At 37.2% G+C, this 26,983-nt stretch overlaps 1 protein-coding gene across 1 annotated transcript in view; it reads right to left on the minus strand.

Moving 5' to 3' along the window:
* Nucleotides 1–26,983, minus strand: part of LOC136876390 (serpin B6) — a 106,815-nt gene that overhangs the window by 44,124 nt on the left and 35,708 nt on the right. Inside the window, exons 2-4 of the mRNA XM_067150304.2 lie at nucleotides 25,612–25,718; nucleotides 8,897–9,076; nucleotides 3,856–4,069 (exon numbers count right to left, since the gene is read on the minus strand). Coding sequence (XP_067006405.1) covers nucleotides 3,856–4,069; nucleotides 8,897–9,076; nucleotides 25,612–25,718 — 501 coding nt within the window. The remainder of the gene's footprint in view (nucleotides 1–3,855; nucleotides 4,070–8,896; nucleotides 9,077–25,611; nucleotides 25,719–26,983) is intronic.

Genomic DNA, 26,983 nt, shown 5'->3' on the forward strand with positions numbered 1-26,983 from the left:
GATCTGGTAAATGCAGCACGGGTGAAGTTTAAGAAAGTGGAGATTGTTATTAGTGGAATACTGTGTAGGAGGGATACTGACTGGAGGGTGATTGGGGATTTAAATGAGATTATGGAGTGGGTATGTGGGAAACTGGGAGTGAAATTTCTAGATCCTAATGGGTGGGTAGGAGATAGGGATCTGTGCTCAGATGGCCATCACTTAAACAGCAGTGGTACGTATAAGTTAGGAAATTTGTTTGGAAGGGCAATAGGGAGGTACATTCAGGGAAACAGGGTGGCCTAGGGAGCGGTGTTAAGGGAGCAGGGAACTGGAAATCAAGTAGGGATGACATAAGATTGTTAGTGTTGAACTGTAGCAGTATTGTAAAGAAAGGAATAGAAATAATTTAATAGATATATATTTACCAGATATTGTAGTAGGTATTGAATCATGGCTGAGAAATGATATAATGGATGCAGAAATTTTCTCACAGCACTGGAGTGTGTATCGTAGAGATAGGATAGGAATGGTGGGAGGGGGAGTATTCATTCTGGTGAAAGAAGAATTTGTTAGCTACGAAAAAGTTAAAGATGAGAAACATGAAATTTTAGGTGTAAGGCTCATTTCTAAAGATAACAGTCAACTTGATGTCTTTGGAGTGTACAGACCAGGAAAGGGTAGTGCTGACATGGATTTTGAATTATTTGATAAGATAATCAGCTATGTGGGAAACGACGTGGAAAGAAATGTGATTGTAGCGGGAGATCTGAATTTACCAAATGTCAATTGGGAAGAAAATGTGAATGACAGGAAGCATGACCAACAAATAGCAAATAAGCTAATATGGGAACGGCAGCTGATTCAGAAAGTGATGGAACCAACTAAAGGGAAAAATATCCTGGATGTGGTGCTTGTAAAACCAGATGAGCTCTATAGAGAAACCGAAGTAATAGATGGCATTAGTGATCATGAAGCTGTTTTTGTCATAGTCAAAAATAAATATGATAGAAAGGAAGGTCTTAAATGTAGGATTATTAGGCAGAACCATATGGCTGAAAAAGCAGGCACACGGCAGTTTCTAAAAAGTAACTATGATCTGCGGAAAATGGTAAATAAAAATGTAAACGGACACTGGGATGGGTTTAAAGCAATTGTTGAGGAATGTGAAAACAGGTTTGTACCTTTAAAGGTGGTACAGAATTGTAAAGACCCACCTTATTATAATAGAGAAATAAAGAGACTAAGAAGGAGGTGCAGATTGGAAAGAAAGAGAGTTAGAAATGGCTGTGGAAGTAAGGAGAAATTGAAGGAACTTACTAGGAAATTGAATATAGTAAAGAAGGAAGCTAAGGATAACATGATGGCAAGCATAATTGGCAGTCATACAAATATTAGTGAAAAATGGAAGGGTATGTATAGGTATTTTAATTCAGAAACAGGTTCCAAGAAGGACATTCCAGGAATAATTACTGAACAAGGGAAGTGTGTATGTAAGGATCTTCAAAAGGCAGAAGTCTTCAGTTAGTAGTATGTAAAGATTGTTTGTTACAAGGATAATGTCCAGATAGAGGAGTAGACTAATGCTAAAGAAGTATTAAAATTTACATAAGATAACAATGACATTTACAATAAGATACAAAAATTGAAAACTTGAAAAGTGACTGGAATTGGTAAGATTTCTGGGGATATACTAAAGACAATGGGTTGGGATATACTACCATATCTGAAGTACTTATTTGATTGTTGTTTGTTTGAAGGAGCTATACCAAATGAATAGAGAATTGCCATAGTAGCCCCTGTGTATAAAGGAAAGGCTGATAGACATAAAGCCGAAATTTATAGGCCAGTAAGTTTGACATGTATTGCATGTAAGCTTTGGGAAGGCGTTCTTTATGATTATATTAGACATGTTTGCAAAATTAATAACTGGTTTGATAGAAAGCAGTTCGGTTTTAGGAAAGGTTATTCCACTGAAGCCCAACTTGTAAGATTCCAGCAAGATATAGCAGATATCTTGGATTCAGGAGGTCAAATGGACTGTATCACGATTGACCTGTCTAAAGCATTTGATAGGGTGGATCATGGGGGACTACTGGCAAAAATGTGTGCAATTGGACTAGACAAAAGAGTTACTGAATGGGTTGCTCTATTTCTAGAAAATAGATCTTCGAGAATTCGAGAAGCTTTATCTGACCCTGTAATAATTAAGAGGGGAATTTCTCAAGGCAGTATGAAGTCTCTGGTAAGACCGCAAATAGAGTATGGTTCCAGTGTATGGGACCCTCACCAGGATTGCTTAATTCAAGAACTGGAAAAAAATCCAAAGAAAAGCAGCTGATTTGTTTCGGGTGATTTTCGACAAAAGAGTAGTGTAACAAAAATGTTGCAAAGTTTGGACTGGGAAGAACTGAGAGAAAGAAGATGAGCTGCTCGACTAAGTGGTATGTTACAAGTAACTATTCTCATTTTGGTTCCATATTGAAGTTGACGTATATCTCAAATATTATTATAATATTTATAGGTCCACCTGTTCAATACAATACAATCCACTATAATCCACTATTTCATGTGGTTAAAATTTATACATAAAAGTCAATGGTACATGTTTCAACCCCCCCCCTTTTTTTTTATTTTTTTTATTTTTTATTTTTTTTACGGGCATCATTAGCCCATATCAATCTTAAAAATTAATGGATATGGAATCTTTCAAATCTGATAAACTATAGAGTAAAATGTTGGACAATGATTTCATAAAATATTATACTATAATGTCTAAAATAATGATATTGCACCAAAGTATGTTTAAAAAAAAAAACCCAGTGAATTAACAGTTTTAGAAGATTAAAACATGGTTAATCTTCTTATATATCATTAAGAATGTGACGGCCTTGAGTGTAAGCACAATCATCAAAGGGGGATGTTTGTTCCACTCCCATAGCATGAGTCCAAGATAGTAAAATCACTGTCAGTTATTTATAACAGAAGTGTGAACATAACAAATATGTTAAAATGTGTACGGTTGATACAACTGAAAGTTGTAGAAAAGAAAATGGAACTTCTTGTGGAGGCGTTGCTAATGATAAAAAGTTGTGTCAAAGCTAGCGGATGTCATTAATTATGTTGGTGTGGTAATCAATTGGATCCAAAAGATGGTCATGTGGGTGTTATTAACCCCGTTGAAACATTTGTTGGAAGAAATGATCGAGTTTTTTCGTACAGTGTGTGTTGAGTACGTCGGGCTGTTCCAGCGATGCTAGCTTGACATTTTACTTTATAGTTTATAAGATTTCTCAGTCTGACAGCTAAAACTCAAGGAAATGAATTCTGTAACCTCATAATATACCTATACCAACTATCTCCAACAATGTAAAGATTCTTGTGTAAACTCACCATTGAGACTTGGCCATCCTTCAATCAGCATCTATTATCTGCTTCAGTATCCTTCCCTTTTCCATCCTCCTTAACATGTCCAAACCCTATCAGTGTTCATTTCTCTATAATCTGTCAAAAAGCTTTTCTATCAATTTTCTTCCTTGCATCCTCATTTCTTACACTGGCCTTCATTACATATCATCCACAAGGTACCCCATAACATCTTGAACAAAAGTGGCAGAGGCATGTGCCCAATAAAATGAGAACATAGAATAGTATGAGAAAATTAAAGAATTAGTGCTGTTTTCTACAACAGCAAGAACTTTGCTATACTTGATGTGCAGTATTGTGACAGAGCTTAAAGGTTCTAGAATTGGTCCCTTTGACCATCTGAGAACCAATAACCAACAACACTGATGCAACTGGGAGATAAATGTCATACCTATCAGCAAGTGAATGTTTGTAAGTGATGAAAGCAAAACAAATTACATTATTTCATACCTGGGGAAATCAAATCTTTGATCTTATTCCTCGTTTTCTGCTCAACCCACTGGTTTATTACTTTGGCAGCATCATATGATCGGTGGAAGTCCACTTCTTCAGTATCAGCAAGGAAGTATCGCTGAACAGCAACTTGGTATTTTCTGGAGATTTCCACTCCTTGTTTGGCAAAAATCTTGTTTGCTATCTCCAAGGTTACTTCCTTGTTTAGAGCCTGTAACACAAAAAATACATATGTATGGGTTTGGTAACCTGGCACAATTTTATGAGGTAAAATGTCTTAAATATCACAAAGTACTAATAATTTTCTAGCACTGATAGGAGGAATATGTCTTAACAATAAACAGCCTGTTAGCATTCAGATGGTAAACAAATCACTGTGGGGTACTTTTAACACTTTCAAAATTACTGTAGTTTAACACGGACCCTGGCAGTGAACCAAGTCTTTTTCTGAATTCAAATATATTATTACACAACAGCAAAACATAGTACAGATCTGATTTTTGTATCATATGAAGGTGTCAGCCGTACAATGCAATGTTAAGCAGGAGGTATGTATCTGAAGTATTATAATTATACTAATCTTATGAAAAACATAAAAAATGTACAAGAAAAATTTTTTACTCCAAGTTTTACCAATAAGCCTGCTCAAACAATAAAAATTGATCATTTAATGTGGCTACTTAAGACATGAACACAATTACATTTAAAATACACAATTTACCTATTAACAAACCGTTTTTAAAAATTTTTATAGAAGCCCTGAAAACATTGGACTGTGACAGTCCAAACTTGCAGTCCTTGCACCATCAACTACTTTCTTTTCACGGTACACATGAATCACACTCTAAGTCTCTTTGTCTAAATGAGAAAAATAAGCCCAAATTTCTGGAGAGGTGAAGTATTTCTATTGTTTGTATTCAGAGTAAAATAATGCAGTTAAAAATAACTTTCTCTCTAAAGTGATGTAACAAATAAAAATCTTGCCCGAACGATCAGTTGATATGTTATCTGGTTCGTAAGCAGAGTATTTGTCGCTCATCTATTTCTGAACTCACTTCTCCCAACAAAATATCCAAGATATCACTGAGTTGGGGTGAGGACATGTTAGTACAGTAACACAGCTGCCAGCACAACAGATTTGGCACGCTCAGCAGCCGGCACATCGACTGCTTTGGTAGAGGTCACGGCAAGGAAACGGTACCCTTATTTTCATTTAGGTTTGAACTTCCTGATAACTGCTGCATTCAAGTGGACACTAGATAAACTACTACCTCCGAGGAAGGGACGGGAACCGTATGGGATACATGCAGCTGCCTAGAAACATGCATGAAAATCATGCCCGTATGGTATACAAGTACTGTCACAACCAGGAAAGCAGTGTGCCCGTATTCTGCCAGGGCATAGTGTTAAAGTGTTAATCTATTTTGTCAGCCCAGCTCCTATAGCTAAATGGTTAGAGTGCTGGCCTTTGGTCACAGTGGTCCCAGGTTTGATTCCCGGCAGGGTCGGGAATTTTAACCGCAATTTGTTCATTTCGCTGGCACAGAGACTGGGTCTATGTGTTATCTTCATCATCATTTCATCCTCATCACAACGTGCAGGTTGCCTACGGGAGGCAAATCAAAAGACCAGCATCTGGCGAGCTGTACTTGTCCTCACCCTCCCGGCACTAAAAGCCATATACCATTTGATTTCTTTTCCTATTTTGTTATATACAAGATATTTCAAAAATAGATGGCAAAATTACCGGGTCGGATTCCTCATGTGCAGTGCAAATGAATGGGTTGAATTAACATTTTGAAGATATCAGACTCTCTTTGATGAAGGCATGGCACTTACACTCAGTCAAGAGATTTACTTGATGCATAATGATGTACCTGCATATTTTAATCTTTGTGTCCTGAACACCTTAATGCACATTATCCTTATGACTATATAGGCAGAAATTGACCATTTTCTTGCCTCCTCACTCACTTGATCTAAATCTGTTTGACTTGTGCATTGGGGTCCATAAAATTGTTTGTGAACATGACTGCAGTGGAGATGTAGTAACACTTTGTGGAAGAATTGTGCAGGCTCTTCAAATGAATCATAAAAAAAAAAAACACTATATTGAGACTGTTCAGAATGCAATAAGATGAGCAGAAGTTTACAGTATGGCAGGTGGTGGACATTTCAAACACTTCTTGTAAGGTATTCTACAGAGCAAATCATCTCAAGAAGTTCAAACTTAGTTCTATCAAATAACATTCCAGATTACCACACTCTAAAGTCTGATATCTTGGTTATTTCAAATTTCTGAGCCAATGTTTATATAATCCTTTTGTCTAATCTACACTTGATGAATTCAACCCTGCAATTTTGCCATATACTTTTGGAACACCGCTGTAGACATAACAGGGAACGAATAACATGAGGTTAACAGAATGACAGGTCAGTATCTGAAGAGGGAGTGACAGAAAGAGGAGACTAAGACAAACATGAAAACATAGAAGGATAAGGACCATCTCCACATCTTTATATACTGCTGTGTCCGAGGTCCATGGCTGAGTGGTCAGCGTCCTCGCAGCAGATGATGTTTACATTTATTTGAGGGTCTGCCTTAATAGAGCAGCATCAGGTTAGCAATAGTCACCCTAAATTATAATTAGACACTGTTGTCTTCAAATAGATGACTCTCTAGTCATCAGATCCAGTTCTTCTAAGTCAATTTCTTCTTAGCCCCTGACGAGCTTGTTTCTGCTTCCAAGCTTCATCAGGAGAGCAGACATCAACTAACTGAGGGATACCTTAATAGATCTTCAGTCTTGATGAAGGAAGCAAGGGATCAGAAGAAAACTAGATAAACCCAGGAAAAGTGAAGAGACATAAGGTGATAAAAGACTACAAACACAGGACAAAATTAAATAGAGACATGAATCCTAACAGGTCAAATTTAAGTACTGAAAGGAGCAAACCAATAGTCAAATCAAGTCCTATGAACAAGGAAGGAATACATCATAAGAACACAATGACAGAGTGTTTGAAGGAGCTACAAAAAGAGAAAATGAAATGGCGTATGGCTTTTAGTGCCGGGAAAGTCCGAGGCCAAGTTCGGCTCGCTAGATGCAGGTCTTTTGATTTGACGCCCGCAGCTGACCTTTGCGTCGTGATGAGGATGAAATGATGAGGAAAACGACACATACACCCAGCCCCCATGCTGGCGGAATTAACCAATTATGGTTAAAATTCCTGACCTTACCGGGAATCTAACGTGGGACTCCTGTGACCAAAGGCCAGCACGCTAACCATTTAGCCATGGAGCCGGACACGGAAAGAGAAGACAATGGCAAACATGAAAACAATATGGAAATCTATTTGAAGACTGTTCTTGTCCCCTTGTATTTGTTGTTTGTCCTTTTCTCCTTGTTCTATTATGTATTCATTTCCTTTCTCTCTATCTCTATATATAAAAGCAAAAACACACTGACTCAACAACTGATCATTGTACCTCCGAAACCCCTTCAGGTATGAAGTCAAAATCTTATCAGGCCATTGGACCCTAGGTACTTGCCAAGAAAGCTTCTTCAAAATTAGAGGTAAACTACAGGTTTAACAACCAATAATGTATGTTGAAAGGCAAACTTCCATGCAGTTCTCACTTGACAAAATTAGTAGAGGCCACCATGCCTATCACCAAACAAATCAGTTTCTGTATGAGAGTTCAAAGAGATGTCACTGATCGGTTTAGTAACTGGATAGCGCATGGAGCTACTCCCAGAGTGCACCACTTGAAGGCAGCAGACACCATCTCTGCACTCTGTACTGTTTCCTGAGAATAGCTGACACTACTCATGCAGTCAGTTATAAGGTTTATATACAATGAACCATGCAAATATTTACCGGCACATTGTACTAGAAAAATCATTCAGAGGTGTGATGTATCTTCACTAAGTCTTCAGAAGGTAAATTAAGACCTCTGTGCAATTTCCGAGCAGCTAATTTTCAATTAAATTTTTGTGAGCTGCTTCTAATCGGTAGTATAGCAGACACCTGATTCACTTAAATTAAGAATTTTAGGTATATCCACATAACGCTTGCCACTTTCAACTGAACGAAGAGCATGATGTATGAAGTTGAAATTTATGTTTCTTTTATGCTCTGGATGTTAAGTAAAGGATATTTTGAAACTTTCCATCTTTAAGGGTTTAAATTAGGTTGGCTTCAAAAACAAAATTATTCATTTATTCAAAACTATTTGATGTACAAACTTAACCCTTTACCGCATACTTTTGCCCTCGGGCAACATAACTTTTCACCTGTATAAATGGATACAGATTGTGGACAGAGGTTAATAATCACTCTACCAGAACTGTTTAACATGTAGTTAGATTAGGTTGTCCTATATCTCTTATATGATTTTGAAATGATTAAGGGGGGGGGGTTGTGTATTCTTATATATTGTTGCAAATAAAACACAGTCTTATTGACCTAATTTAATTTAGGATGACCCAGTTGGCATGCACACAATCAATTGATGTCAGTTCACTAATTAGTGGCTATTTACAAAGTCTTAAGTCCTCCAGCAGGAATGTGGCTGGATGGTATTTATGAGAAATATGTTGGTATCATAGAATACCTGAAGCTGTAACAAAGGGGGTTCAATTCCCACTGGTGTTCCACTGGCTGTTTTGTTCTAGGCTTAACACCTCATCAATACATACTAATATAAACTGAACACAACCTAACATGTTGAAAGATTATTTTGAGTACAAGGCACTCGGTAAAAGGAAAATTAAATATTAATATACCAGTAATAAATTATTTATATATTTACAGTACTGGTATTGAATTTCAAAATTCTGTAATTAATTTCTCACATTAAATTAGTTTACAATCTCTCCAAGGCAAGTCTCATTCATTATTGTAATATTTGACTCAAACAAACAAACAAACAAACAAACAAACAAGCTATTCCAAATACCCATCATTTTTTTAATATGTTTAAAGCAATTAATTTCAATAAAATGGTATTGTTATCACTGTAAACAATAGTTACCTGGACTTGACTGAGCATTGAACGAAAGCCAATCATCACTTGATGTCTATCTTGTGGCAACTGAAGACCGTAACCCATTTGTTGAGCTGTCTCATCTTCTGCCCCCAGCCATGCCATGCTCAGTACTGTATGGACACTCAAGGGCGAGAAGAATATATTTCCTTGATATTTGCGAAGAATCTGCAAAGAGAAAAATTACTGTAGCTTTCAAACAAAATATTGCTACAGTCATCAAATATTAATTTCCTTCCTTGTGGAACTTCACTTTTACCATTAAAACTATTGTATTCACATTTAGCGAAAGCCTGCTTATGGAGTGTACAATGAAGTTGAGCCTCCCTGAATCTAATTTTTTATTTTTACAAGTTGTTTTACATCGCACCGACACAGAGAGGTCTTATGGCGATGATGGGATAGGCAATGATGGGATAGGCAAGGGCTAGAAGTCGGAAGGAAGCGGCTGTGGCCTTAAGGTACAGCCCCAACTTTTCTCTGGTGTGAAAATGGGAAACCACTGAAACCACTGCTGATTCACTATCTCTCGAATACAAGCTGACAGCTACGTGACCGAAACCACACAGCTACTTGCTCGGTGAATCAGGATTAAATTGGTAGGTTTATCTCAGAAGAAAGCAAACAGCACTGCCTGAAGAAATTGATCAACTGGGGATGAGCATAAGAGCAGGTGAACCATAACTAATAAAGAGGAGCATTTCAATGGGTCAGCGCTTCTTGCTTATACTGATAACTAATAAATAATTCATAGAGAACCTACCATCTGTGTCTAAATTCATATAAAAATGGTGATTGATTGATGCTGGATAAATGAATGTCACATACAATAAAAAAAAGAAGTACCGGTATACCGTACTGACTGAATTCTAATCTTCTGTCCGTCAATTACATGCAATTAGCAAAATTGAAAACTAAATTAATAATGGTGTATGAAGGTAACCGAATGAGTTATAAAGAGTTACATTATTAGCAATAGATTTTTAATGCGACCTTCAGACAGACTATAACCCTTAGTGAAGAAATGAACGATACACAATACATTCCAGTTCTTAGAAAAGACAGGTCTAATGCTTTTCATAGTCCATAGTACTTACCAGTTCTTTCCTGTTTGGATGTTTATCAACAGAGCTCTGATGGAGATAAAAACTGAGACGAGATTTTTTTTGCTATTTGCTTTACGTCGCACCAACACAGGTAGGTCTTATGGCAACGAGGATATAGGAAAGGCCGAGGAATGGGAAGGAAGCGGCCGTGGCCTTAATTAAGGTACAGCCCCAACATTTGCCTGGTGTGAAAATGGGAAACCACAGAAAACCATCTTCAGGGCTGCCGACAGTGGGGTTCGAGCCCCATATGGCCAACTAGCCCGGTGACTAAAAGATCAAGGCACTCTTTAACCTTTCCTGCTTTGGTGGGGCATTGTTCATATTACTCCCGCAAACGTGGCAAAGGTGTTGGATTTTCGCAGGGGGAAAAAAAGTCCATGAAGCACTACATCACCAAAATAGTGATCTCTGTTTCTGCCATCTTTGGAGTAAAACTGAACTTCAAAATAGACATGCAAACAGTTTATGTCACATCAAAATGCCTGCTCATAGTAGTTGTGGTATCATCATAATCATCATCATCATCATCATCATCATCATTATTCTTATTACTAGAGCCCGGAAGTTAGGAAAAATGCCTTTTTTTTATCTGGGTAGATATATCCAAGTGTCACTTAGAGACACACGTTTCCGTAGGTTTGGGAACGTTCGGATCAGTAATTTTGCCTTTCTTTTGCCTATTTTAGCTTCTGTAGCTTCTTTTGATAGTCTAATGCCTTTTGTAAGTTGTTGTAGATATTTTCTGCTGTTATTTATGTATTAAAATTAATCAATGGAAAAAAAATAATGTATTTCCAATGTACTGTATTAATAACAACTAGTAGCAGCTAGGGACCCTTTTCGGAGGCAGTCCTACCCAGGGAGTAGCGTCTCTGCCTATATGAGTCCCAGAGCACACTGACCCGGTGTGTAGCATCTGGTAAGGGTCCCAGATCAGGGTTACGAGTGAAGACCTCAACGACTTCTACAGCGGAGAAGGTGGACTTTGGTACGGTGGAGATGGTGGAAGAGGCAGCCCTGTATTCAGGGATTAATATGAGTACAACCTGCTGTCTTATAGGTTGAGGTGACTGGACACCAAAGGCTAAGGGAGAAAACCCTGAAAGAAAATCTCTGTTGTATTAGGCTCAGCAGGTCAACAGAGGGATTACTGAAGAAGTTGCTTTCAAGAATAATACGAGTCTGAGGTGTAGGGATTCACAACGACAACATCAGTTTGGTGTGAATGATGGTTTACAGCCCGATGTTACACCAGCTACCCAAACCAAATGAAGACAAATATCCTAACATTGACAAACAAAACTGAAGAGCTGGTCGACCTCATGGAAAGGAGGAAACTTCTGATCATGGGCCTGAGTGAAACAAAGTGGAAGAAAACTGGGAAAATGAATATCAGATTGGACTATAGTCTCTACTGGTCTGGAAATGAAGTAGAGTCTAAGAATGGAGTAGGATTTTTAATACATAAAGACATAGATGCTTGTAGTGAAGTTGAGTTTGTTAGTGAAAGGATAATTAAGTTATCTGTGAACTTAGGAGGGAAAAAGTGATCCAAGTCTATGTTCCACAGGTAGGATGCTGGAGAGGAAAAAGCCAACTTCCTTAATAACTTGGAAGAACATACTGAGTATGACAATCTAATTGTAATGGGTCATTTCAATTCACAAGTTGGTTCACAACAAACAGGACATGAATCCATACTGGGCCCTCATGGAATGGGAAATGAAGAGGGAGAATATATGCTAGATCTATGCATGAGAAACAACCTGATAGTGAGTAACACTTGGCTGAAGAAAAGGGACTCCCATAAAATCACAAGATATAGCTGGGATGATAAAATAGGTACAGTGATAGATTATATTCTGATAGATCAAAATGTATGAAAAAATGTCAATGATGTTAAGGTCATTCCAAGTTAAGACCTTCGTGGAGACCATAGACTGTTGGTTGCAGTTATTGCAAAGGAAAGACCACCCAAAGTCTATAACAAAAGAGTCCCAAAAATATAAACTTGGCAACTAACCGAGCCAAGTGTAAAGGAAGAATTCAGGGAAGGTGTCCGCAGCTTGTTGCCGAGAGAAAAACTCAAATTGGTAGATGAAGAATGGGATACTCTAAAGAAGGTTGTGGTTGGTACAGCATAAAAAGTATGTGGACGACGGAGTCAAATAAGAAAACCTAAAGAAACTGCCTGGTGGAATGATGATATTAAAAAGTCTATCAATGATAGAAACCGTGCAAGAAGATCCTTATATCAAGCAAGAACGCAGCGAGATCAACATGAAATAGAGGAGAAGCTGTCACTTTACAGAAAGAAAATATTACAGGTCAAACAGTTGGTTGTAGCTGAAAAGCAGAAATGCAAGGAAGATCTGGCTACCAAAATAATGCAGGATAGAAATTAAAAAAATCTGTTAAACAGTATTGTTAAGAAGAGAAGAAATTAAAATGAATCTATCCAATCTTTAGAACTTCCTAATGGTGAGGTGACTAGGGATAAGACCAAAATATTACAGGAGTTCCAAAGGTACTTTGAAACTTTGCTGAACTGTTATGAAAATGTCACTCCATTAGATGACGAACCTTATGATTTTGGCAGTACAAATACCACTAGTCTGACATGGTCGGAAGTAGAGACAACAATATCCAAGCTGAAAAACAACACATCAACTGGATCAGATGAATTAAGTGTTGAGATGATCAAAGCACTAGGAGAGGTAGGACAACAGTGGATGTACAGCGTACTAAATAGAATCTGGAAAGAGAATGTAATACCCAATGACCGGAAGCAAGGAGTCATCATCCAATTGTTGAAAAAAGGTGATAGAAAGAAATGTACCAACTACAGAGGTATAATTCTGCTGTCACACGGCCTCAAAATCTACGAATCAGTCCTTGAGAGCAGGATTAGAAAATATGTTGAACCTATGCTTGAGGAGGAACAGCATGGATTTAGACCTCATAAATCAACTATAGACCTCATTTTTGCCACCAGAATGCTCTATGAGAAGTATTGGGAGAAAGGTAAAACACTTATAGCTGTTTTTCTGGACATCAAGAAAGCATATGACCATGTACCACGCAGGCATATATGGGAATGTTTGAGACATAAGAAAGTGCCTGATGACATCATAGCACAAGTGCAATGATTATATGATGAAACCAAGTGCTATGTCCAGGTCCAGGATGGAAGGTCAGGTTGGTTTGAAATGAAGAGTGGAGTCCAGCAAGGAAGTTGTCTTTCACCACTTCTCTTCATAATGGATGAAGTTTTAAAAGCGGTTAAGAGAAAGGATCCAGCAACTAATGCCCTGGTTTTTGCTGATGATGTAATGATATGGGGTGAGACAGAAGCAGAAGTACAAACTAGACTAGATCTCTGGCATGAAGCTTTCATAACCTTAGGTCTCAAAATGAGCAAAACAAAGACAGTTGGCTTGGTGATGAGTGGAAATTCTCCAACTGTTCATCTAAGAATTGGAGATGAGGAGATGGATGTTGTAGACAACTTCCAGTATTTAGGTGGTGTTCTGTCATCAGACAATACCATACATCAAGAGATTAGTAACAGAATACAGAAAGCTTCCAAATTCTATCACGCTGTACCTCAAATACTTTGGGATGAAATATTTCCATTAGTTTCCAAGATCAGCTTGTACAAAATGTATCTAGTACCTATATTGACATATGGCTTGGAAGCAGCAACACTTACTGGACCAACAAAGATTTGTCTTCAGGCAACAGAAATGAAGTTCCTCAGTTCTTGTTTACAAAAAACAAAATTGGATAAAATAAGGAATGTAGATATCCGACAACAACTTGGATTGGAAAGAAGCTTGCTGGATACTCTAGAAGTGAAGAGATTGCAATGGTACGGTCACACGAAAAGAATGAACCCTCACAGGACTCCTTGAACATACTTTGACCACAATGTTCCTGGGAGGAGACCAAGAGGAAGACCTCGTGATGTTTAGGAAAAACAGATAATGAAGGTCCTTGAAATTAGAGATGTGAACTGGTGTTGCATATATGAGGAGCATCCGTGAATGGTTAGAACAAACTGGAGGAGGCTCGTACATAACCGCACCCGGCTTGCTTGAGCGAAGAAATGATGATGATGATGATGATGATGATGAATTAATAACAAAGAAAAAGCATTTTAATAGATCAAAAAAACATTTACACAAATTATATTTTCATGTTACACAAATCTCTACTGGAAACGCCACAAGATAAATGGTTGAGATGGTTGCCAAGTCCAGTCCTTTCTATGTAAAATTAAGTGCTGGTGGTGATTATTGTTTTAAGAGGAGGAACAACTTGGTAACCATCCTCTGTTAATACTAATCAGAAGGAAAATGGAAGAGGTCCGATACTTCAAAAAATTAAGGTATCGCATAAGAAAAGGAAAGGACCACGAAGAGCGTGAAAATGAAAGACTCCCTAGGCCTCACAAATCTAATACTGTCGGGCTCGGAAAAGTGCAAGAGTTGACCAAGGTAGGTTAGGCAGGAAAGGCAAGAGCGAGGAACGTGACAAGTGGAAGCAACGCCAGACTCAGCTAGGGGAATGTTGTCATTAACCCACACTCCCAAGCTGAGAGGCTCTGGTCCCCCTTTTAGTCACCTCTTACGACAGACAGGGGATACCGTAGACATTTTGTCATCCCCACCCACAGGAGGATGTGAGATTAAGTTCTAAGATATGATGCAGATATGTGTTACATAGCTGCTGGCACAGGTGGTCATGTGAGAAGCAGTTCAATCTCAACTCAATGCTGCTGATACTCAGAATCTGCCCCAGGACCTTATTAATGGTAGTCTCAAAGTCAACGCTAAACTACAATGGGAAGTTAAACAGGATTTTAGGAATACGCAGTGGTGACTGATCAATATGTGCTATCAGGCTCCAGCATACAGCTTGGAACTGTAAGTAATTATTTATATTCAGTACAATTATCTTGGAGCTGTTTCTTTGTTCTGAGTATAGTATGAATTTGTGTTTTGTGAAAATTAGGATGACATCTGTCGAACACCTAGCTGTGTTCTCCCGGGGAACTTGGCTTGTGCTCATGTGAAGTGAGCTCTGGCCTGTAGCCTGAAGGAAACAATATGCAGGCACATCCAATCTTGCAACACACCCCATAGCCGGTGGAGTATACCATAAACCGTGATCAACTCTCACTGATCCCGTCTAGAGTTATATTCCCTCCAACAAGGAGTTATCACTACCCGATGCCTCCTGCATGTTGTACGTGGTAAGCAATTCTGCCACTAAAAAGTAGCATCATCTGGGCTCAAAGGTAAAGCGTAAGTGGGGGGCAGTCTACTCTTATCTCAAACAATGTTGTCATTAAGGTTACCAACCAATGCTTATTAAAATAAACACTTCCTTTTGTGTCAAACATAAGTCTTGCTTTCATCTATCCTATCCAACCTCCCTTGGCAAACTCTTTCTTTTCTAACCCTGGTGGTATTAGGTTTCCAAGGCCTAGGGAGTCTCGTATCCATGCCCTTCATCGCCCTTTTCTTCCTTTGGCCAATACTTTAATTTTTCAAAGTGTTGAATCCCTTCCATTCCTTGTTCTGATTTATGTTATACAGAGGATGTTTGCCTAGTTGTCCTTCCTCTTAAAATAGTAATCACCACCCAGTCATTTCTATTAATGAGTTAGTGCTAAAGTTCATACAGAGATTTATCCACTGCAGTGTATATAAAGTGACATTAAACCAGTGTTCTTAGTTAGGATCTATATTCTCACGATTCTATTTGCACTGATGTAAGTTAGGAAGTGCGTATACAGCATAAATAGTGTGGACAGTTTGATGGAAACCATTTTCTAGGAGAATGTTAGAAGAAAAAGTGAAAATAAAAATTATAAGTCATCCCATTCCAGTCTTAAATTTAACTCAGAAGGCTTTGGGAGAAAAAAATTGCATTTATATCAGGCATTTCAACTGAAAAGTTAATGACAATAAAAGTTGGATCAATCAATCAATCAATCAATCAATCAATCAATCAATCAATCAATCAATCAATCAATCAATCAATCAATCAATCAATCAATCAATCAATCAATCAATCAATCAATCAATCAATCAATAAATCAATCAATCAATCAATCAATCAATCAATCCTGACCTGCATTTAGGGCAGTTGCCCAGGTGGCAGATTCCCTATCTGTTTTCCTATCCTTCCCTTAAATGAATGCAAAGAAATTGGAAATTTATTGAACATCTCCCTTGGTAAGTTATTCCAATCCCTAACTCCCCTTCCTACAAATGAATATTTGCCCCAATTTGTCTTCTTGAATTCCAAATCTATCTTTCCTACTTTAGAAGACCCCACTCAAACTTATTCGTCTACTAATGTCATTCCACACCATCTCTTCACTGACAGCTTGTAACACACTACTAAGTTCAGCAGCTTGTCTCCTTTCTCCCAAGTCTTCCCAGCCCAAACTTGAAATATTTTTGTAATACTATTCTCTTTTGTTGGAAAACACCCAGAACAAATCGAGCTGTTTTTCTATGGATTTTTTCCAATTCTTGAATCAAGTAATCCTGGTGAAGGTCTCATACACGAACCATACTCTAGTTGGCATCTTACCAGATACTTATATGCCCTCTCCTTTATATCCTTACTACAACCACTAAATACCCTCAAGCATGTATAGAGATCTCTACCCTTTATTTAAAATCCCATTTATTTGATTACCCCAATGAAAATCTTTCCTTATATTAATGCCTAGGTACTTACAATGGTCCCCACAAGGAATTTTTACCCACTCTTCAGTTTAGTCCAATTGCACGCCAGTAGTCTCTCATGATCTACCCTATCAATTGCCTTAGATAAGTCAATCGCAATGCCGTCCATTTGACCTCCTGAATCCAAGATATCTGCTATACCTTGCTGGAATCCTACAAGTTGAGTTTCAATGGAATAACCTTTCCTAAACCCAAGCTGCCTTCTATCGAACTAGTTATTAATTTTGCAAACATGTCCAATATAATCAGAAAGAATGATTTCCCAAAGCTTAAATGCAATGCATGTCAAACTGACTGGCCTGTAATTTTCAGTTTTATGTCTATTACCCTTTCCTTTATACACAGGGGCTGCTATAGCAACTCTCCATTCATTTGGTATAACTCCTTCATGCAAACAATCAAATAAGTACTTCAGATATGGTACTGTGTCCTAACCCATTGTCTTTAGTATTTCCCCTGAAATCTTAGCAATTCTGCTGTTTTCCTAGTTTTCAATTTTTTTTTATCTTATTGTAAATGTCGTCGTCATGCTGTAAGCTGTGTGGCTGTGATGTAAGAAATGCTTTGTTTTGTTTTCTTTGTGTCTTATTCAGAAATAATGTATGGAGTATGAAAAGGTATGAAGAATCTGGGGCATTTAAATACATATATGAAGAAGCATTCATCGAACAGATAACACACCAATAATGTAGTGCTCTAGGAAATGTGAATATTGCAACACAACTTAGCAGGGGATATCACAATATTTCACAGAGACATAATGCAGAAATAGAGAGAAATAGGTATATTTTGTCTGATATCATTGATTGTATAAAAATTTTTGGAGCATTCAAACTGGCTTTACATAGTCATGAGTCTGCAGTATCTGAAAATCCAAGAGTGTTTGTGGCATTAGTAAATTTCATGAGCACTTTAGACTGTGCCATTAAGAAACGCATGGAATTCAATAAGGTATTTAAGGGCACATCAAAAACCACCCAAAATGAATTGCTGGACTGTATGTTTGAAGTCTGACATGAAAAGATACTGGAGGAAGTATGTAACACTAAATAACCGCTATCATGGTAGATGAAACTACTGACTCCTCTAAAGATCTACAGTTGGCAATTGTGTTCAGATACGTATTAAATAGCCAACCACTTGAAAGGTTTTGGGGATTCTTTAATCCAGATGGACAAACTGCAGATGCAAAATCTTGAGTGCATACTGCAGCAGGTCAATAGTATTTTTCGGGTTAATCTAGAGAAAATTCTCACCCAGACTTACGATGGAGCATCTGTGATGAGTCATGAAAGAGGTGGAGTTCAAAGGAAAATTAAAGCTCACTCTCCCCTAGCCAATTACATTCACTTCTATGCCCACCAGCAAAACCTTGTATTGAAACATACGACCTCTCAAATCAACCTGTGCACATACTTTTCTGCAGCCTATGTGAATTTCCTGCATTCTTTTCCTCTCAATGTCTAGCATCTTTGGAAAAATTGGTATGGTAGCACAATGAATTCCAGGATGTTCACCAACAAGATGGAACTTCAAGTCTAGAACCGTCAATGTAGAGTATGAAAACAAAGAAGCTTTGTAGCAATGCTTTCTGGACCCGGAAAAATTAAAATCTATGAAGACAGTTCAAGAAGCAGACATGATTTGGAGAATGAAGAGTTCTTATTTTGGCTGTTCTTTCACAGAATAATGCCTCATGTTTATATTTCGTTCTCCCAGCTACAAGCAAGACCGGCAGATGCAATCAAAATAAAAAATGCTATTGGCATTTTTGCGAAGACTGCTGCTTCAGTCAGGAATTCTGTCAATAAAATCCTACAAGACGGCTGATGCTAAGCACGTTTGTGATGGAATCACTGATGAGCTAAGTCCTTGATTTGAGTCTGTTTCTTATTTAGAGTTTGCAAATTTGTTAGGTTCGATTCATTTTAGCGAATAATTCAAAACAGTTCCTGGTAGGAGGAGTTCACACTGTGTGTGATGTACACAGACTCCCAGACAAGAATAGACCAATGACTGAGCTTAGTGTTCTGTATGAAAGAACTGATTTTAGGGAAACTGACGGTGCAGTTCCTTTGCTTCAACTGATCCTGGAGAACAAACTGCAAGATATCTTCACCCAAATAACAGAATTGCTCAGGATTAAAACGTTCCTTCAAAATACTATGTGTCAGGAATGGTTGAAAGCATTAGCAATGCTATCAATCGAGAAAAACTTAGCTCGGAAATAGAGAATTTCAGTCAAAAGGTGATCAAATTTTGCAGCATAAAAGATCACCATATGGACTTCATATTTTGCCATTAGGTGAGTGAAAACAATATCTTGAATGAATTACATGTCTCATAAACAATTATCTAAGTATTCATTTGCTTCCAAATTAATGTTGTTTTTGTTTGTTTTGTGCTATAAATTGTGAGAAAAGCAATTAAAATTATCAATATTTATTATTATTAACAAGTTTGAAGTTCAAGTTGTTCATAATGATAATATGCAGATTTAAAACAGCGTATTTTGTAGCACATAGGACGATTCAATCAATCAATCAATACTGATCTGCATTTAGGGCAGTCGCCCAGGTGGCAGATTCCCTATCTGTTGCTTTCCTAGCCTTTTCCAAAATGATTTCAAAGAAATTGGAAATTTATTGAACATCTCCCTTGGTAAGTTATTCCAATCCCTAACTCCCCTTCCTATAAATGAATATTTGCCCCAGTTTGTCCTCTTGAATTCCAACTTTATGTTCATATTGTGATCTTTCCTACTTTTATAGACGCCATTCAAACCTATTTGTCTACTAATGTCATTCCACGCCATCTCTCCGCTGACAGCTCGGAACATAGCACTTAGTCGAGCAGCTCTTCTTCTTTCTCTCAATTCTTCCTAACCCAAACATTGCAACATTTTTGTAACGCTACTCTTTTGTCGGAAATCACCCAAAACAAATCGAGCTGCTTTTCTTTGGATTTTTTCCAGTTCTTGAATCAGGTAATCCTGGTGAGGGTCCCATACACTGGAACCATACTCTAGTTGGGGTCTTACCAGAGACTTATATGCACTCTCCTTTACATCCTTACTACAACCCCTAAACACCCTCATAACCATGTGCAGAGATCGGTACCCTTTATTTACAATCCCATTTATGTGATTACCCCAGTGAAGATCTTTCCTTATATTAACACCTAGATACGTACAATGATCCCCAAAAGGAACTTTCACCCCATCAACGCAGTAATTAAAACTGAGAGGACTTTTCCTATTTGTGAAACTCACAACCTGACTTTTACCCCGTTTATCAACATACCATTGCCTGCTGTCCATCTCACAATATTTTCGAGGTCACGTTGCAGTTGCTCACAATCTTGTAACTTATTTATCACTCTATAGAGAATAACATCATCCGCAAAAGGCCTTACCTCCGATTCCACTCCTTTACTCATATCATTTATATATATAAGAAAACATAAAGGCCCAATAACACTGCCCTGAGGAACTCCCCTCTCAACTATTACAGGGTCAGACACGAGACACTACTGGAAACATGGAGAATGGCTGACTACCGTGGTGGCTATCTCATGGCATTCTTCAAGCATATGTAGAACGATTCAGCTCCTCTACTCCAACACCTCTACCACTGCAAGGTTCCCAACTCAACTGTCGAAGACATTAACAAATTTGACCATTTTTTGGTCCTATTTGGTCCATATTGACTGTGACAACTAAATGAAACAAATGAGTTCTTAATAGGTCCACCCTTACTGTTTGCACGATAACAAATTGAATCAATATTATTCATTATTTGTACATGTTTCAAGAAAAATTGTACTGAAACTAATTTTGAGTAATGCATTAAATAACTTTTATAAACTACCAGAAAATGAAAACATATGGTAACAGTAGGCCTATTATATTTGAAAAAGGAACAACTTAATTTAAACGGAATGACATGTTTCACTCTTGAAAGAACCATCAGAATCTATCAAATAACTCAAATATTCAGAATTTAATTGTTTCTTTTTCAGGTATAATACTCCTACCATATGTTTTCTTTTTCAGGTTGTTTATAATTTATTAATTAAAATTAGTTTTGGCAAACTGAACAGCCTGACAGTTGTATACTGGCTGAGTCAAAACTGAACAGAGGTGGCTTCTGATATCACAAAAATTAAATCTAAACATTTAGCATTAAAATACAATCTTCTTAATATTTATGTTTTTTGATATAATTTCCCAAGTTTTTGAGATGTCCTTTCTTGAAAATTAAGATTCAAGATAACACTTAAAAGTTTGTGTAATACAACCCCAATATAATGCAGTGGGATAATCAGATGATTTTAGACCTATTCGTCGGCTTTAACTCGTTTCCGAGTATAATCTTCTTCTGTGTCACTTCACTCCGAACTCAAGGCTGTCTGTGGATGTGTTTGTGGTGACTAAACAGTCCAATCTTAGCATGGAACAAATGACCACACAGAACTGTTGGAGGAGGGCGCGGTTGAGCTCCCCTGATTTTTTCTGCTCGTCGCTTGGCCTCTTCGTAACTGCACTGTTTCCCTTCATACGTCTTAACAGTGCCCGGGATGATCTGTCGCCAGGTTGAACGATCACAAATATGAAGTATTGAAGCTTCCACCTAATCAATACATATATTTATATATTATTGTTCTGCAGGACTGATTTAGATCTTGTGAAAGTCATCTTCAGCTGACAATCATAACATACAATTAAAACATCACAATAAGAATGTCACATGATATGAGTAAAAATATTGTCATTACAAATCTTCTTGTTTAAATAATTGTCTACATTAACTGATATAATAATTAAAACTTAACATATGTACATGAATGATGTATGTTAAAATACATTTTTCTTAAATTATAAAGGTGTCACATAGTATGGATAAAAATGTTATTAATTTGCAAATGTTTTTTGTCTTATCTTCGTCTATGTTAATGGGTATGAGAGTTAAAACTTTGCAATACTATTATATGCGCAGGTGATATATGTTGAATGTACAATATTCTTGAATTGTGAAGTGTCCACTGTTCCACATTAAAACTTATGACTATGGTATATGAATAAAACATTTGAAGTACAGATTAATTCTTGCGCCGTGTTATATATGCGACTATGTTATGATATATGATCAGCCGTGTTCATCTGCTGGTGGTATAATAGTACAAGTTTCTTGAAGTAATATGAACACTTATGTTGAAATCAGGTAGTTGTCCGGTGTTTAATGCGGGACTTTGTCGATTTATACACAAAGTTTAAAGTTTATGTTAGGACTGAATTGCCCATAAAATTTGATAGAATACAGTATATAAATATAGATAAATTGTTGTTTTAGTGATGTGCTTCCCTTAGTTATTTCATTTGTCAAATGTCAATATGTATTACTTGATTTCAACATATCTTGTGTATTTTGGTTAGTGTGAAAGCTTCTTTCTTCACTTTGTGTTGTAGGATGTATTTTTATGGTAGATGTTGACACTTGATGTGTGCTATTCAGCAGCACGTCGAGCAGTTAATGTTTTTACCCATATCATGTGACATTCTTATTATGATATTTTAATTGTGTGTTATGATTGTCAGCTGAAAATGACCTTTACATGGTCAAAACCAGTCCTGTAGAACAATAATATATAAATATATGTATTGATTAGGTGGAAGCTTCAATACTTCATATTTGTGAATATAATCAATACAGAAATGAAACTGATGAAAATGATACATTGAACGATCTTCTGCAAGAGATTCCCAGGTTTGTGGATTCAGACCTGTCAACTTCATAGTATGCCTAAATTGGTCTTCATAGCACCTCTTAGGACCTCCATGGAGGTCTGGTGCCAGAAGAAAGTTCACCAAACAGAATCTGAAGTGGAAGTATTGTATCATCCATCCGGCAGACATGTCCCATCCACCTAAGCTGATGACCAATGATGGATGACTCTATACTACTAGCACGCACTTTCTCAAGAACAACTAGGTTGGTGATGTGGTCATCCCACTTCATCCTAAGGATGGATTGAAGCTTTTGTTGGAATCACTCAAGTTTTTTAAGGTCACGACAGTATAGAGTCCAAGTTTCACACCCATAGAGTAATGCTGAGATGACAACAGCCTGGTATACCATTAGCTTCGTGTTCACAATCAGATCTTTGTTCATGAAGACCCGGTGCGATAGTCACCCAAATGCTGCCTAGGCAGCACCAATTCTCTTCTCCACATCCTCTTCACAGTCACAGAGCACAGATAGGGTACTACCCAGGTATGAGAAGTGGTCTACCTGCTACAATGATGCATCTGAGATGGAGATGTTGAATTGTGGAAGGGTTGTGTCCGGTGAAGGTTGTGCTAGGACCTTAAGTCTTTTGAACATTCTAAACACAATTAACATTTAGACCTATTAAAATAACATAAGAAATGCTACGTCATTAAAATCTTCTAGGCTGGCTACATAAATAAAAGAAACCACTTCCATAAAGTTCAGTACCTGTGTTAAGACCGTTAATGTCTTATCATACTGTAAATTCAAGTTTGTGAAGCCCATTTTGACAATCTTAAAGATGAGTCATGGAGCAACATTATCTTTCAAAATTGTTTGCCAGAAATGAAACAGAGCAGATTCAGAAGTCCCGTTGTGACATTAGATTTTATGTGAACTTGCCAGGTTGTGTGATGTTGCCAGGGTGGACCCACTAAGAACCTATTTGTGTTATTTAGTTGTTCAAGACATTCTTAATCATTGTTTGTGTACATCAAGGCTCAGCATTATCTCTTTTGTTGTTAATTCTCTGTATGGACTATCACTGTTAGTATCCAGATTCACGATCCCCCCTATACGCAGATGTTTTTCTCACCAGAGACCCAGCAAGAATTGAAACAGAATGCAAGAGTGGATTGGGTGAATACATTGTGCGACTATATCCAGTGAAAATGGAGTATACAAAATGTGGGCACACAGCTGATATCAGTGAAAAAGAATAAATGATGTTACTAAGTTCAGGTATCTTGATTCACTTGACCAGAGTAATGGCGACTCTCTCCCAGAAACCTGCACCAATGCAGCTTGACTTATATGGAGACAAGTCATGTACAGAGATTAAATTCTTATAGAAGAGTTTATTAATAGGTCCACCTGTTCAATACTTACTGTGTTTACTATAATAAAAGTTCTTTAAAACATTAGGCCATGTTTCAGGCTATCATATTTGGCCATTTTCAACTGTAATCAAAATTGTTGTAAACACTTTAAAAAGTGAAATCTCATTACAAAGATACATAAAAAACAAAACATATTACACCTACATATTGAAGAACCTTGACAAGTTTCTTATGACATATTAGATTATGTTGCCAATTCAGAACTTGATGGCATATAGATAAACTGGGTAACTTCTAATAATCTTCCTGATAATGACAAATCTAAAAATGAAAAGAGAAATGGAAAATGAATATTTAAACTCTCTACGTGGGTAATGCAGATCAAAAATACATAGAAAATAAATTCACAAAATTCGTAAGTTAGAGACAAGTCACCCGAGTGCTTTATGACAAAGATACTAGCAGCATTTAGGAGCAAGATCTGTGCAGTTTCCTAAGTCTGTTGCTTGTCCCATTGCCCTATTTGGTTCAGAATGCTGCCAAACATGAGCTAACACTCTTTGTTAACAAAATGAGTATGCTGCACCTGCCGCACACATTCATCAGCCCGGTAGTCTCTTTAGTGTCTGTTAGTTTCTTAGTGCGTAGTCAAATACTAGGCCTAAATGATTTTTACTTCTATAATCATGCCATATATCTATTTAATTGTAATACATGTGTAATATTGTTCCTTTGGTGAAAGTTTTATTGTACGGTATAGTATTGAATAAAAATCTAAAAAAAGAGGAAATTACAGTATTATCACGCTTATGTTGATAAACTTACTCATGAATAAGAGCGGACATTTCATTTATTCAGTCATGACCACTCTTTTGCTCAGATAGCTGGGACTTCTCAAATCACAAGAAGTCCAAAATCTCTCTCGTTTAAATACTCGCTGTAACTATATGAAAGTTGCTTCACAGACATTTGCCCAGCATGTTCAAAATTGTTTCTAGCAAAAGTTCAGTTTATGATGAAATTTAAAATGAGATCAGTGTTTTAAATGTATGAGTAGCCTACTATGATGCAAAGAACTGATCCAAGGTTTTTCAGATCAAAATGATCAAATTTCTTGATGTGATACCAATATGGCAACATGGATATGGTCTCTGAAAGCATACAAGAGTGTAAAAAAATAGAACACTGAAATCAACACACACACACCCGAAATGGGGCCAAATCAAAATACCTGCACATGGTAGCCAAGGACTTTTTGTTTTTTTTTTGTTCTTTTTCAAATTATACAGTTCTATTTTACTCTCTTAAAACATTACTTATTCTCACTGTTAATAAATTGAAGAATGCCTAAATGACAGAAGTGCTACATTTAGTCAGCATTCTTATACAGATGTGAAGTCTGGAATACTAGATGCAGCAACAATAAGCTAAGTAGAAGCATTTGAAATGTAGCTTTACAGGAGAACGCTTCGTATTCCACGGGCACTTGAAAAATCTAATGAAGAACTGCTATTGAAAGCTAATGTTAGAGAAGAACTAACTGTAAATGTAAGAATATGACTTACTTAGGACATATTCTAAGGGCTAATCAGTACCAACTTCTGAAGTCAATCCTACAAGGGAGAATAGAAGAATTGATACTGAAACAAATGGATTCTAACTAATAGGATAATATCAAGTTTCCAAATAGTCTATCACCAGTTCTCTCATACTACATACCTCATAAAGCGATCTGCTGAATGCATTGTTTGCACTGGTTACCCGTTGTCGTGCCTGTAGTTCATTCCTGTCCTCGCAGTCTCCCAACACAAAACACAGTAGCAAAACTGTAACAAAATGAAACAAAAATAGTAGTTTTCTTACAAAATAATTTCTCTCTGCCATACTAGTCAGCAAATTTCTTGCATATTTCACAGTTAAAAGATTTTTCCGTTATGTCCTTATTTGTAAGTTGTGCTATTGTAACAAATTTCAGCTGGTGATCCAAGAAAGAAATCTACCAAAGGTTCTTAAAAGTTTTCAGTGATTGAAGGGTTGGGAAGGTAGCGGCTATGGCCTTAATTAAGGTACAGCCCCAACATTTGCCTGGTGTGAAAATGGGAAACCACTGAAAACCATCTTCAGGGCTGCCAACAGTGGGGTTGTAATCAATTATGTCATGAATGCAAGCTTACAACTGCACACCTCTAACTGGACACCTAACTCACTTTGTCAACAGGTAAGAGAGCCTTCTACAAATACAGTAATAGACCTATTATGGTAAACCAACATTAACTTGGATTAATTTGGGGTGCTAGCTGATCTAATCAATCAATATCACAATTAATGGTGCGAGGTACATGGATACAAGGTACAATGAAACCATATAATCAAACAAAACGCAAGTCCCAACCCAAATATCTGGTATTTATAATCACGTCAGTTTGTCTTTCACTGTAATTCAATTGTGTTTCAACAGCTGATTAGTACCACATATAGGTTATCTCTTCTTGAGGAAAAGACAAGGAAACTCTCACCACCATGATTTTGGTACTTGGAAGTATTTTTCTCAGAAGTGATTGTGCCATATTCACTACATTGACATGCACAGCTCTGCCTATTGACACGAGTTCAAACTACTTCCATGACCGAGTTCTCGCACCTTCCGCAACGATACTGAGAACACGAAAACTTGACACCAGCCATAGGTTAAAAAGAACTTCATGTCTATGACCTTTATATTTAAACTGCTTAATGAAAAATACCCACTAACAGTGAATGAATCATATTCACTATTCTGGCATATCCAACATTACCTCCATCTATGAGTACCTACAACACAGAAATCCTACTGCTGAGTTTGGGAAGTGACATCTAACAAATTTTGATTGTGGATGCTTTGTTGTAGAGAGATGATTTAGATTAAGTGAAATTCTGTATGCTTGGTTCTTTCTCTATAAAATGTATAATTCAGCGAGGTGGTATAGGTGCTGTAGCAACATTAACATTAATTTATGTAGGGATGGAGGCACCTTGGTGTACATGGGTGGTCCCATGCCCTTTCTCCATCACCACCCCTAAATTGTGATGATGATGATGCTTGTTGTTTAAA

The sequence above is a fragment of the Anabrus simplex genome, chromosome 6, assembly GCF_040414725.1.
Source record: "Anabrus simplex isolate iqAnaSimp1 chromosome 6, ASM4041472v1, whole genome shotgun sequence".
NCBI lineage: Eukaryota > Metazoa > Arthropoda > Insecta > Orthoptera > Tettigoniidae > Anabrus > Anabrus simplex.